The following is a 14,527-nucleotide window of genomic DNA, read 5'->3' as shown; positions in this document are numbered from 1 at the left end:
ACAGTAATTATCAGTTGTTTGTAAAAATCAGTGTTGCTAAGAAAGGTACTCCTTTTTATAGATCTCTCTAAACATTCACTAAGTAAATCTGATGCAAATGCTATCAAGTGTAAGAGAGTAAATTAATTATGCAAATACTATGAGAATCTTTTCTTCAGAATTAATCATACACTTCTAATCTACTTAACATTGCTTCTTTTCTTTTTGTGGAGAAAAGAAAATAAGTATGTATTTTCAGCTTTTTTATTGTCATTACAGAAGAACCATTTACAGAATGTTTTCTTTGTATTATTTCTTAACAGAATATTCTTGATGTGTTGATATGTTTAAATTGTGCAGGACATTCACATGCACCAGTTGTATGAGATGTATGAGATTGTGATATTTACTAAAATGAAGATTGTGTCAGTTTCAGATTTACATTCTGCTATCCTTTTTTTTTTTTTAAATAAGAAAGGCTTTATTTTTAAGACAAAACAAATAGCATAAACACACATACAAATGCACGTGAGTAAGTTCACTGGGTTTTATACAAGAGAAAGCTGCACTCAGCTGTCAGTTATACTAGAAACATCAAGGAGATGCCCCTTGCTTCTGGTGGCATGGGTACAACATGTGCTTGTCTAAGAAGTCATTCTGTGGTGGCATCAGTGTGGAAATGCATGAACTTTTGAGTGAGGTGATTAAAAGGCAGGAGCGCGGGTGGGTAAAAGCTTTAAGACCCTTTTCACTACCCTAATGTGCTCTTGTTCTGCTCTGAGGAATTGAAGCAATCAGCAGATCACCTTACAAAGAACTTAAATGTCAAAGAACACTTTCAGATACCTAAAAGAGATCCAAGATTGTTACTGAAGTCATACAGGGAGGTGAGTAGGAGAAAATAGTTTATGTTCTCAAAACCCAGGTTTCACACAATATGAAAAGAAGAGACTGATCTCAGTAAAGGCTGGTCTTTTTCATGATGCGCAGGAACTCCTGCTCATTGACTTCTCCATCTCCCTCTCGATCAGCCTCATCGATCATTTCCTGCAACACCTCATCAGTGAGGTTCTCACCCAACTCCTTGGCCACGCGCTTTAGATTTTTGAAGGATATCTTCCCAGTTTCATCATCATCGAAGAGCTTGAAAGCTTTCAGAATTTCTTCTTTGGTATCTTTCTCAGACATTTTCTGAGTCATCACAGTCAAAAAGTCACTGAAGTTCATTTTTCCTGTCCCTTCTTTATCAATTTCACTTATCATTTTCTTGATCTCTTCTTTCTTGGATTCAAAGCCCAGCACCCTCATCGCCACCTTAAGTTCCTTAACATCTATGGTCCCAGTCCCATCGGCATCAAAGAGGTCAAAAGCTTCCCGGATTTCCTGCTTCTGCTCTTCAGTGAGCTCTGGCTTAGGACTCATCCTTTTTCGCTGGGCAGATGATGCCATGCTTGCCTTCTTAAAGTTAGAGGCCACTGCCGATGGACTCTGTGGGTCCCATTCTGCTATCCTTTAATGCCCACAAACCCAACATCTCATACTTATAACTGGATTCGAGTCCATAAAGTACTTGTTTAAAATTTTTTCCCTCTTGTTACTATGAGTTTTCCATTTCTTTATTGAAAATTTTAGACATAGTCTATCGCTGGCTCATTGATAGACATCTAAAGATTTGATGAAATCACAATAAGATACCACCTCACACCTGCTAAAATGGCTTTTATCAAAAAGATAACAAGTATTGGTGAGGATGCAGAGAAAAAGGAACCCTTGTGCACTGTTGGTGGGCATATAGATTGGTGCAGTCACTATGAAAAAAGGGTAGGGTGATTCCCCAGAAAAATTAAACATAGGACAACCATATGACCCAGCAATTCTACTTCTGGGTATTTATCTGAAGAAAATGAAATCACTGTCTCAAAAAAATATCTGCACTCCCATATTCATTATAGCATTGTTTACAATAACCAAGACATGGAAACAACCCAAGTGTCATCAATAGCTGAATGGATAAGGAAAATGTGGTACATGTATATGGAATGGTATATGGTATACAATGGAATTTGGTATATATATGGAATAGTATAGTGGTATATAATGGAATATTATTCAGACATACACAGACCTTAAGGTACTATGCTAAATGAAGTAAGTCACGGAAAGACACTGCATGATCTCACTGACATGTGGATCTAAAAACAAAACAAAACAAAAAACTCATAGGTACAAATAACAGATTGGTGTTTTCCAGAAGTAGGAATCGAGGGTGGGTGTGTAAAATGGGTGAAGGTAGTCAAAAGGTACAAATTCCCAGTTATAAGATAATGTATTTAATGTATACATAACACGGGAAGGTGTAATGTACAGCATGGTGATTATAGTTAATGATACTGTATTATATATTTGAAAGTTGCTAAAAGAGTAGATCTCAAAATTGCTCATCATAAAAAAATTATAATTATGTGTGCTGATGGATGCTAGCTAAACTTATTGCAGTGATCATATTGCAAATATACATATATTAAATCCTTAGGTTGTACACCTAAAGCTGATACAATATTATATGTCAATTATATCTCAATAAAAATAAGTTTTTAGAAAAGAATTATTTTGATGCAAAACAGTGTACATATAAAAGACTGAAAACATGTCTTTGAAGTAGATTTTTTATGTTTACTGCATTTGTTCTCCACATTTATGTTCACTGCAAGTAGTCATATGCATCTGTAAGTGATGTATTTAAAAAATCAAATGATTTATGTATTTGTATTAAAGAGGCTTTGGGTATAGCTTAGGTTCAGTGGGTACAGGAAACAAACTATGATCTAATCTGAATGATGCCTCTTAAGGACACATAGTATATTTAATTTTTTTTTCTTTTCGCCTCAAAGCAGCAAACAAAATGTTAACCATCTATCAAATGATGGATTGATTAAATGACTTAAGATAAAGCTCAATAGATAATTTGATCAAAATCTTCCCGTTTTAGGTCTAGTTATTGTTTCAATGTTTATTTATGTTTTCGTAAGTTTTTTTTTTAAATAAAATATGTTCAGCCTCTGTTTCAAAAGACATCCTTTAGGGGTGCCTGGCTGGCTCAGTAGGTAGAGCATCAGACTCTTGATCCCAGGGTGATGAGTTCAAAGCCCCATGTTGCGCATGGAGACTACTTTAAAAAAAAAAGCATCCTTTAAAGAAGTGGTAGTATATATATATACAACAGAATATTATTCAGTCATAAAAACTGAGGAAATCCTGCCCTTGAGAGCATTATACTAGCAAAATAAGTCAAACAGAACTATATAAATATTGTGTGATCTCACTAACATGTGAAATCTAAAAACAAAGCAAAAAATTCAAACTCATAAAAAAGGGATCAGATTTGTGGTTATCAGAGGTGGTGGTGCGGAGGATGGGAATTGAGGAATGTGCTCAAAGGTATAAAATTCCAGCTACCAGATAAATAAGTACTAGGATGTAACATACAACATGATGACTATAGCTAAACCACTGTATGATATACGGGAAAGTAGGAGAGTAAATTCTAACAATTCTTATAACTAGGGATTTTTTTTCCTGTCTCTTTTTACTGTATCTATATGAGGTGATGGATCCTAACTAAACTTATGTGGTCACCATTTCACAATACACATAAGTCAAACCATTATGCTGTACACTTGAAACTTACACAATGATGTGTGTCAAGGATATCTGAATAAAACTGGAAAAAAAAAGACATCCCTAAGTAATTGAATATTTTTTGAAAGCAGGTTTTTTGGACTCTAAGAGAATGTCACGCCTGTGATTCTTCTCACCAGGTCTTATTTATTTGATAAGGGTGCGTGTTTAACACGTTAAGTGCCAAATTATACCTTCTGTCATTTCTTTGTTCTTTGCGTACAATCTTATGTTTGTGTGTGTCTCTGTGTATTTTAAATTATTTTGACTTGCCTCAAATGGAAATAGCTAAAAATAATGTGCTAAAGAAGAATACTGTCGGCACATAAATGTTTTTTTTTTTAAGATTTTATTTATTTATTTGACACTCAGAGATCACAAGTAGGCAGAGAGGCAGGCAGAGAGAGAGAGGAAGGGAAGCAGGCTCCCCGCCGAGCAGAGAGCGCAATGTGGGGCTCGATCCCAGGACCCTGGGATCATGACCTGAGCTGAAGGCAGAGGCTTTAACCCACTGAGCCACCCAGGTGCCCCCAAATAAAGGTTTTTATTAAATCGTCGATCATTTATTGATGTGGTCATTGAATTAACCTATACGTGGGTATTTGTTTTCCATGGACAAAGTGCCCCAAACTGGCTGGCGTTTCAAACAACAGAAATGTGTTCCTGGGGCGCCTGGGTGGCTCAGTGGGTTAAAGCCTCTGCCTTCAGCTCAGGTCATGATCCCAGGGTCCTGGGATCGAGCCCGTGTCGGGCTCTCTGCTCAGCAGGGAGCCTGCTTCCCTTCCTCTCTCTCTGCCTGCCTCTCTGCCTACTTGTGATCTCTGTCTGTCAAATAAATAAATAAAATCTTTAAAAAAAAAAAAAAAGAAAAAAGAAATGTGTTCCTTCACAGTTTGGGAGGCTAGAAATCCCAAATCTCAGAGTCAGCAGGGTTGGCTCCTTCTGAAGTTTCTGAGGGAGAATCTGCTCCATGCTTCCCTCCTAGTTTTTGAAAAACCTTGGCACTCCCTGGCTTAGAGAAGCATCACTCCAGTTTCTGCCTGTCATCACAGGGCATTTTTCTCTGTGTTCATCTCTGTGTCTCTTCTCTTCTTATAAGGACATTAGTCATATTGGATTAGGATTCACTCTAATTCAGCTCAACATCATTTTAAATTGATTATGTACGTGAAAATCGTATTTCCATATTAAGATCACATTATTCACAGGTATCCAGGTTGAGGACTTCTTTTTGGGAGGCACAATCCAACCCCACAGCAATATGTAAAACGACATTTTTGTTACTATGTTTGAGTTTAGAGATGGCTGTAACATATTTTCTCATTGGATTTCAGGTAAGACACTTTTTTCACAATACATCTTCTTTCTCATGATGACTTGAAAGTAATTATTATGACTCATAATAGTTTCATATTTAATCCTGGAACCATTAATGTTTATTGTCCGTATACGAGACACCGCCGCTTGACGAATTAAACCAATACAACATGAGCTAGTTTTTTTTTAGTGTTCCAAAAACATGAACTAGTTTAAATATTCTGAACATTTACACCAAGATGTTAATCATCCAATACTCCAACCCAAACTTCTAAATTTCTCTCAGTGTCTGATTGAAATCTCTCAATATAGGAACTGGAATTGTATCTTACTATTTTCAATTTCCTTACATTGAAATATCCCCAGGTCCCATAGGCTTTAGGTTAAATTTCATGTCCCATTATAAACATGGCTTTCTCATTAACACAGGGACTTGATATGTCTCATAAACACCTGAAAAAGGGTGTACGGTGGAAAGAACACAGGCTTTGGACAAACCCAGACTTAACCCATGTTCCACTACTATGAACTGTCTAATGTTCAACAAGTTATTTAACCTTAGCATAAAAGGGTTCTGTTTGGAGGATTACATGATAGTAACTAAATGACAAGTGCTAATAGCTTCGTTAGAACCTATTATAGGACAAGCATTATTCTAGGTGCTTTACCTATATTAACTTATGTAATTTTTATGCAACATACCTATAAGGTAAGTACTGCTATTATCCCCATTTTATTTTATTAAATATTTTATTGATTTATTTGAGATAGAGAGAGAGAGAGGGCATGAGTGGGAGGTCGGGGGCAGAGAGGAAGAGAGAAGCAGGCTCCCCACAGAGCAGGGAGCCTGAAGTCCAAGACAGAGCTTGTCCCAGGACCCTGAGATCCTGACCTGAGCCCAAGGCAGACACTTAACTGACTGAGCCACCCAGACGTCCCCATGATCCCCATTTTAAAGAAGGGAAACCAAGACATAAGAAGGTTTAGTGGTTCTCCCAAGGCCTATCAGTTAGTAATGATAAAACTGGAATCTGAACACTAGCAATCTGGTTTCGAAGTCCACACTCTTAGTGACACCATGCTGGCTTTCCAGGAAGCAACTGGTTTATTGCAGACCCTGATCCAGAGGTCTGTGGGCCTCTTGGGATTCATGTAGAAATGCATTCAGTCTCCTCTTTGTAACTGTGGATTAACAGAAATTCTGTTCTTACTGGAAAACTAGAACTAACAAGGTCTGAAAATTGGGAGTTCAGGAAAAAAAAAGGATTTACATTTAGTAAACATATCAAGCATAATATCTTTAGAAGATCGTGGAAACCATTCTGTGCCTTGGATCAGTATTTTTTTCTTTTCTTTTCTTTTTTTTTTTTAATAAACATATAATATATTTTTATTCCCAGGGGTACAGGTCTGTGAATCGCCAGGTTTACACAGTTCACAGCACTCACCATAGCACATACCCTCCCCAATGTCCATAACCCCATTCCCCCTCTCCCAACCCCCTCCCCCCATCAACCCTCAGTTTGTTTTGTGAGATTAAGAGTCACTTATGGTTTGTCTCCCTCCCAATCCCATCTTGTTTCATTTACTCTTCTCCTACCCCCTTAATCCTCATGTTGCATCTCCTCTCCCTCATATCAGGGAGATCATATGATAGTTGTCTTTCTCCGATTGACTTATTTCGCTAAGCACGATACCCTCTAGTTCCATCCACGTCGTCGCAAATGGCAAGATTTCATTTCTTTTGATGGCTGCATAGTATTCCATTGTGTATATATACCACATCTTCTTTATCCATTCGTCTGTTGATGGACATCTAGGTTCTTTCCATAGTTTGGCTATTGTAGACATTGCTGCTATAAACATTCGGGTGCACGTGCCCCTTCGGATCACTACGTTTGTATCTTTAGGGTAAATACCCAGTAGTGCAATTGCTGGGGTCATAGGGTAGTTCTATTTTCAACATTTTGAGGAACCTCCATGCTGTTTTCCAGAGTGGTTGCACTATTTTTTTCTTTTTAATTCATTTGATTTTGAAGATGCCCAACTTCTCCCATGTTGTTTGTGAGCGGCCAACAGACTACCTTCTAGTCTTTTAATGACTATGAATGCATGAAAGTGTGTGCGCATGTGGGCAGTGGGGAGAACTTGCAATTTGCATGGGCAACGTTTAAATCATTCCTAAGAGTTTGAAACTGCTCAGCAACACTTAAGTGGCCTGATAATATTATAAACAAAATAGATCATGAAATACTCTCTTAATCTACACAAGAACAAGGCATGTTGAACTCTAGAAATCAAACACTGTCTTTGATGAACTTATCTTGTGACTTCAACATTCACCAAGGAGCAAAGTGTAAATAACTCTCAAGGAAATTTAACTAGATGTGACAGTCGAGCTGCTCACACAGGGTACAGCAGCAGAACGAAGGCTTGTTGGAATGGACACAAAGAGTTAATTTCTGGCTCATGGCACTAGATAGTGGTGGTCCACTACTATCTGAGGAGGGGCCGAGGGAATCTGTAGGAGGGTAAATCAAAAGTGTCTGGCACGTATGGGCAGCAGGCTGTGGGAAGCCCCAGTCTCACTGCTGATAACTTATCTCTCTCCTTCCATTGAAGCTGGATCATGGTATGTAAAATACAGTCAGAGTATATTTTATGTTTGTGGTACCAAGGAGGTATTTATACAAATTTAAATCTTTTAAAAATGTAAATCATGTCATATTTCAAACTTACCAAAATACATAGAAAATAAAATGACATGCAGTTGAATGTTAAACCACCTAATGAATAGATGCTTTTTTTTTCTTGTTTGCTTCCATTTTTTTCCTCCCTTCTCCTCCTTCTCTAAAAGGAAACCTCATTTGTAAGGTTTATACATTTCAAACACATTAAAGAAGAAACATCAATCTTGTTTCATCTGTACCTCTGCCCACTTCCTCCAGCTCCCCAGATTTATTTGGAAGCAGGTCCTAGCCCACTTTCATCCATCACTTTATCCATAGTTCCTTTTAACATTAATATCTTAAATAAGAGAATTATTTAGATATAATTACAACATGATTCTCACCTGAATAATAGTAATTCCTTGTTATTCTAGAGTATTCATTCAGCATTCAAATTTTCCTCTTTTTTTCCCATAATTTTTAGTAGTCCATTTGTTTGAATCACAACTAAAACAATGTCTATACATTGCAGTCGATGGATAGGTCTAACTCTCTTTTTGTCTGTAGATTCCTTACCTCTGTTTCTATTTTCTTCCTTGCCATTTATATGCTGAAGAAACCTACACTCCAGACTTTGTTGCCTGCAGCCCAGTGGTTCCATTTAATCTTTTTATTTGTCCCTTGTTTTTCTATAAATTGAGAATTGGATGTACAAGTTTAAGTAGTTATATGTTCTCTTTTTTGGCAAGAATATTTCACAGGTATCTTGTGTATGTCTATCAGGGGTATGTAGTGTTGGATTGTCTCTCTTTCATGATTATTACTCAGATTATCATTTTCCCCTTAAAGAAATACAGTATTATAGATACACTTACAGTGCGACCTTATCCTGCATCCCTTCCCCAGAAGTAACTACTACCTGAACTTTGTGTGTTTCATTTTTTTTTTAAGATTTTATTTATTTGACACAGAGAGAGAGATCATAAGTAGACAGAGAGGCGCGGCGTGGGGAAGCAGGCTCCCCGCCAAGCAGAGAGCCCGATGCAGGGCTAAATCTGAGGACCCTGAGATCAGGACCTGAGCTGAAGGCAGAGGTTTTAACCCACTGAGCCACCCAGGCACCCCTGTGTGTTTCATTTTCATAAATATTTTTATACCTTAATTATATAGATATATTTTTATAAGCTAGATTTAAAATGTGTTTGCATGTTTTAAAGCTTTACACAATTAATATCACAATGCATGAAGGTACGTGGGGCTTTCTCTGGGAATTGATCTATGTTGATATATGAGACTCTAACTTATTTTATTTTTAAACACCATTTAATATTGAATCATAGTAAGACCTCATTTATTTATCAATTTGTGTACGTCTGGACAGGGATGTCATTTTCACTTTTCCCTGTTATAAACACCAGTGCAATAGGTATTATACCTACAGCACTGAGCATATGTACTCACATTTCTCCAAGGAAGGTAACTGAAAGGGAAATTTCTAGTTTGTATTGGATCTGGCTTGTGCCAGCTCAGGAGAGACTATTGTTAAATTTTCAAAAATTTTGTGAACTGATTTTTAAACACGGACATTATTAAAAATTAATAAACTTACAATTAAGTAACTTATATCAAAACCAAAAGTAATAAATCCCCAAAGTTCATCACTTACTAATTATTTTACTATAATTTATTATGTTTTTATATGTACTGCAATTATCTATGCTCTTGAGGTTATTTATATCTATTTTATCTGTATGGAGGAAATACTACATAATAGTGTGATACTGCTTATCTCTTCCCAACTCTGCTCCGAGTGGCACCACATGGGTAGTTTGAAATCAGTCATGGTGGGAGTATTCACACCACAGAAACTGGACCCTATAACAAATTGGGGCTTAATTTATTCTTTTGTTGATAGTCTACTTAAGAAAGTAAATGGAAAAAGTTAACAATACAGATTAACCTTAAAAGTGTATTGTGTCTACAGTCCTTACATTGTGCATAGCTGAGAGTGAGAAAACATTCTTCCAAAGTTTAAAAAATTATCCAATAACACATCCAGTGTCACATTAAATGGTCACATTAAAATTCTTGGAGATACCAGAGGAATTTAGAGTCCTAACTCACACCATACTCAAAAATAAAACCCTTGGGGCACCTGGGTGGCTCAGTGGGTTAAGCCTCTGCTTTCAGCTCAGGTCATGCTCTCAGGGCCCTGGGATAGAGCCTCACATTGGGCTCTCTGCACAGCAGGGGGCCTGCCCCCCCCCCGCCCACCTCACTACCTACTTGTGATCTCTCTGTCAAATAAATAAATAAAATCTTAAAAAAAAAAAAACAAAAAACCCTCACAGGGGCATCTGGGTGGTTGAGTCAATTAAGCATTCTGCCTTTGGCTCAAGTTATGATCCTGTGGTCCTGTGATCGAGCCCTGCTCTGAGCTCCCTACTCAGCAGGAAGCCTGCTTCTCCCTCTCCAGCTCCCACCTAGCCTACTTCTCCCTCTTCAACAGCCTCTCCACCCCCGCCTGTGTTTCTTCTCTCACTGTCTCTCTCTGTCAAATATATAAATAAAAATTTTAAAAATCCTCATAAATGAAAAATCTCAATAAACAGCATTTTTCTTTTGAAGGAAAATATAAGCAAATCTTTTTGTGGCCACCAAGAAAAGGCACCACCAGATCCATTTTTGAGAAGGGTCTCATTGGCTAGCTACAAGCATGTGGGTATCTGTCAGCCTCCTGCTGTTAGCGTTGTCTGGCTCTACCTCAGCTTTTAGCCCAAATTCATGGTGTTCTTGGGGAGGCTGCTAGCCAATGACTGAGCAAGGTGGTAATTCAGGGTTTGAGCCATTTCCACCCAATGAGGAACTGCTTGGATGGGCAATCTTTGCTCTGGAACTCCTGTTGTGCTGATAGAGATGTCAAATCTACATGATGGTTTGACAGCTCCTTGCCCAATCCTAGTTTCTCTCTTTTCCCCCCCTTTTTTATGTGTTTCCCCCTAATAAAACTTTCTCACACTTGACTTCATCTCAGGGTCTGCTTCTTTTTAGGGAAGCCACCTGCAACAATCTTTATGACTTTGAGTCAGAAAAGGACTTTTCCCTTTACTAGCGAAAAAGTTCTACAATTGGTGTCCAACATTTTTTTTGCTTGGAAATACTGCCTCTATCACAGTATGGCTTGTATACAGTTCCACTGAGTTTGGAATTCTTACACTGAATTCCGACTAGGTTCTAAAAGGGTGTTATTTGCTGAAATGTTAAGAGCAGCTGTCTTTGTGTGGTGAGATTAAACAAAGATTTGTTGACAACCTATAAGTTGCCAGGCATTGTTATAAAATAGTAGAAAATTCAAGTGCCAGTAGGATTGTCCTTGTTCCAAAAGATCGTACAAATGAGAACAAGGCAGGAGACACTTTGTAAGGGTGTTCTGGTCAATTGATCATATCCTATCTTAATTTGTTCTGGTCAAATCAACTTTGAGAAACTTTCGATGTATCAGTTTCAGGTGGTAGCATCATCACAGCTAGAAAATTACCCTTTCAATTTATTTAAAGGAAGAAATCATCCTTTTTTGGGTGGGAAAGGGTCTTTCTTGTTTTACTTCAAAATGGTACTAGAATGTTACTATTGCACGAGTGGGAAAATTTCTTACAGGACCTAGCTGGCCCTACCGAAGGTGTATCGGCCATGTCCCCATCAGATGGGGGCAGCTTATAAAAGTTGCAACTATAAATAGAAAGTCTGTTCAAGCATGCAAGGAGTGCTCTTCTCCTACCATGTATGGTCCTGTTCTGAGAGCCCTTTCTTGATCTCTGAGAGTTGGCCCTTTCCTCCTTACAGTGGCAAAAGATGAGCACCATATGCTTAGAAATAGGAGTAGGAATGAACACTGCAGCATTACTTGGCAATGAAATAATTTACAATTTTTAAAAAGCTATTTAGATTGATATTGAGCAAAAACACGTGTAGGAATGAAAAGGAAACAGTTGTTGTAGGACTTCGAAATAAACGGGCCAACAATCCCTTATGACAGAGAGAAATGTGTCTGATGAGGCCAGTGGCACTAGACTAAACTCAGTGATAGTGATGATTTAGAATCTGGCATCGCAACGTTTTTACTTCTGTGTGTAAATTGCAACACCCCCACATGACTGGAGCTGAAATAGAGAAGATACTCTAACTCATCTCACTCAACCTTCAAAGAAAAGCTAATCAGAAGAGGAGTTGGGGGAGAGGTGCAGGGCTAGTTTTATATGTAACCTGTCAGAGCAGGAGTCTCTGAATTTAGTCTTTGCAAACAGAAAAGATTGCTTATTGTTTTCCTTGTAGACCTATCACACATCTGGCAATGTCCCCAAAACTCGATTTATCCTCTAGGGTCTTCGGACCAGAAAAAGACAAAGGAGAGATTTTTCTCATGGTCACTCAGAGGAAATGGAATGAAAATCTTGTGCAGCTGTAGTTATAAAGGAAAAGCCTTGAAGAGCAAAAAAATGTCTACACAATTTCTGTGTTTGGGCTATTTTTAAATTTAAAGTGGAGAAGCCTGAGAAAAGGCAATCATGGAAATATTTCATAGACAGTCTAGTTTAAGTTTAGTTACATTTTGTTGAAATACTTATGGCTCGAAACCCGAGGAAAAAAGAGGAAAATGGGCAAAGTCATGAGTTACCAGTAGCCTTCTGTAGCACTTAGGGAAATTGAAATGTTCTACTCTCAGACACTCAGGCTTACGGTCTAAAGAACTGACTGCCCTTTACACACTTCTTCGCACTGTCTCCACCTCCCAGACCAGGGAACCTCCCTGGGAGATGAGCTATTTCATAATCCCTCACTTAGCAAATTAGTATTTTTCATCTATTTAGAACATATTTCTTCCCCACATCATTATCTGAAAAACAAACATATCGCATCTTGATGGCCCATTATTATGTAATTGGCCACGTTTCCTTCTTTCTTGGTGGTAAATAAAATAATGGTCTGTCTTAACATACATTAAGTGAAATGTAATAATGATAATAAAAACAATGTCAGCTCCATTTTTTGAGGACCTTCTTTGTGTTAATCACAGTGCTAAGTGATCTACAATTAGTATTGTATCTAATGTCACCCTCACAAAAATGTAGGAAGATTAGCTTCATCTTATGCATTAGAAAACAGAACGGGAGATCTTACCTTGGAAGAAGGAAGGCCTCCCAGAATCTAGGTCTATCTGAATCCAAACTCCATGCTCTTTCCACTATGCTACATTGCTTCTCAAGACAACAATGGCTGCCTCTTCTTACCCACCTCTCTGAATAACAATGGCAAAATGATAATAGCAGCAAACACAAGACATTTATATACTCAGTGTATGTGTGTGTGTGCTCATTTAGAACAACACAGATATAAAGTAGGTACCATTTACCATTATTATTCTTATTTCATGGAATAGGAAACTGAACCACGGAGGCACTGCCTAAGGGCGCACAGCTAGTCCCTGGTGGATCCAGTGTTGATCCAGAGACTTAACTAACCCGCTGGGCTCCTACACAAGGATTAACAATAACATTAAGGAGCTCTCCTCTCAAAGAGAGCTCACAGTCGAGTGTCCACAAGATTTGACCACAGTTCATTCATCTGTTTTCAGGAAGTAGAGTAATTTATATTCTAGTTGGTTATCTTTTTCCTTCAGATGCTGTATGTCTCAATATAGAACAGGCTCTTGTAGGTTGTAGAAGAAATGCATACAATGCTATTCCTTCAGGGGATTTTATTGAATTATCAGGGCTTAGCCGCACAAAAAACATTAAATTATGGGGCAAGAGAGAATGGAATAAACACATTTTTGTACTTAAGATGACCTAAGCATTTTGCTTATGCTACACATACTATTTTCATAACAACCTATTATTTTTCCCTCTGTTACAGATGAAGATGTTGAATAAAAGCGAGATGTGAAATAATGTGAACAAAGTGACAGAACAGGTCTGTCTGTGGCCAAAATCAATACACAACTATTAGTGGCCGTAGAGGAGGATAGGAAGAGAGAGAAACATGAGCTGGAACAGAATATGGGCCCCACTGGTGGCACTTGCATAGAGGGCAGAGAGGCCATTCTAGAAAGTTGTAGAAATTCCACGAGAAAAGCATGAGAGTAGGAGAAACTGTCACGTTGAAACGGTGGTCCTGAAAGGAGTGAAGATAATTTGCAGGGGAGGCAGGGACACTTAGCTAACATTTCATTTCATAACGCTTAGCTTTAAAAGACCATATGGAAAATCTGAACCTGGTTAGAAGCCAATATGAAGCCATTATAAGTCCCCAAGAAGTGTCCAAAGGACAATATCATAATTAATTAAATGAAATGATTATTTAGTGAGAGAGCACATCCATTAAACTACAACTGAGATTAATGGAAATTCTACAGTTAAAATTAAAAATCTGGCAAATGATAGAGAAAATTCGGCCAAGCTTTTACCACAAATCTGCTGCTTTTAAAAAAAAATAGCCCAAGATCTTCAAAATAATGCCCAGGCAATTGAAAAAGCCAGCATGTGATTTATAATATGCCACTGAATTTGAAGAGCATTGGAAGGAGGTTTACTTAAACCTCATGAAGACAATGATTTAGAGCATGGAATGGAGCCACTAGTGTGGGCAGAAGCGAGAAAGGTTATTGCAAAAACAGTCTGTCTTCTCTTGCATAGAAAAAAACCAGAAGCAGGGAGGATCTGTAGTCAATCAGCATGTCTAAATGACTATATCACCCTAAAAAATGCAGGTCAACACTGGGCTTTTCAAAGTTAAGGTGGATTGCACCTCCCTACCTCCTCCCTCCTCCACCCCCTCAAGACCCCGCACCACCATCTTTTGTAATCACTACAGGATACGATGGGCAA

General features: G+C 38.0%; 1 protein-coding gene across 1 annotated transcript; it reads right to left on the bottom strand.

The window, feature by feature from the left end:
• Window positions 1–476: 476 nt before the first annotated feature.
• LOC125085579 (centrin-2-like) lies at window positions 477–11,335 on the bottom strand. The gene is made up of 3 exons (XM_047704055.1): window positions 11,318–11,335; window positions 2,164–2,171; window positions 477–1,489 (listed from the first exon to the last, which is right to left on the bottom strand). The coding sequence occupies exons 1-3, from the start codon at window positions 11,333–11,335 to the stop codon at window positions 937–939; spliced, it is 579 nt and encodes a 192-aa protein (XP_047560011.1). The 3' UTR covers window positions 477–936.
• Between the last annotated feature and the right edge of the window lie 3,192 nt (window positions 11,336–14,527).

Source organism: Lutra lutra, chromosome 15, assembly GCF_902655055.1.
Source record: "Lutra lutra chromosome 15, mLutLut1.2, whole genome shotgun sequence".
In the NCBI taxonomy this organism is placed as follows: domain Eukaryota; kingdom Metazoa; phylum Chordata; class Mammalia; order Carnivora; family Mustelidae; genus Lutra; species Lutra lutra.
Note: the sequence above shows the minus strand (reverse complement) of the source record. Positions and strands in the feature narration are given on the sequence as shown.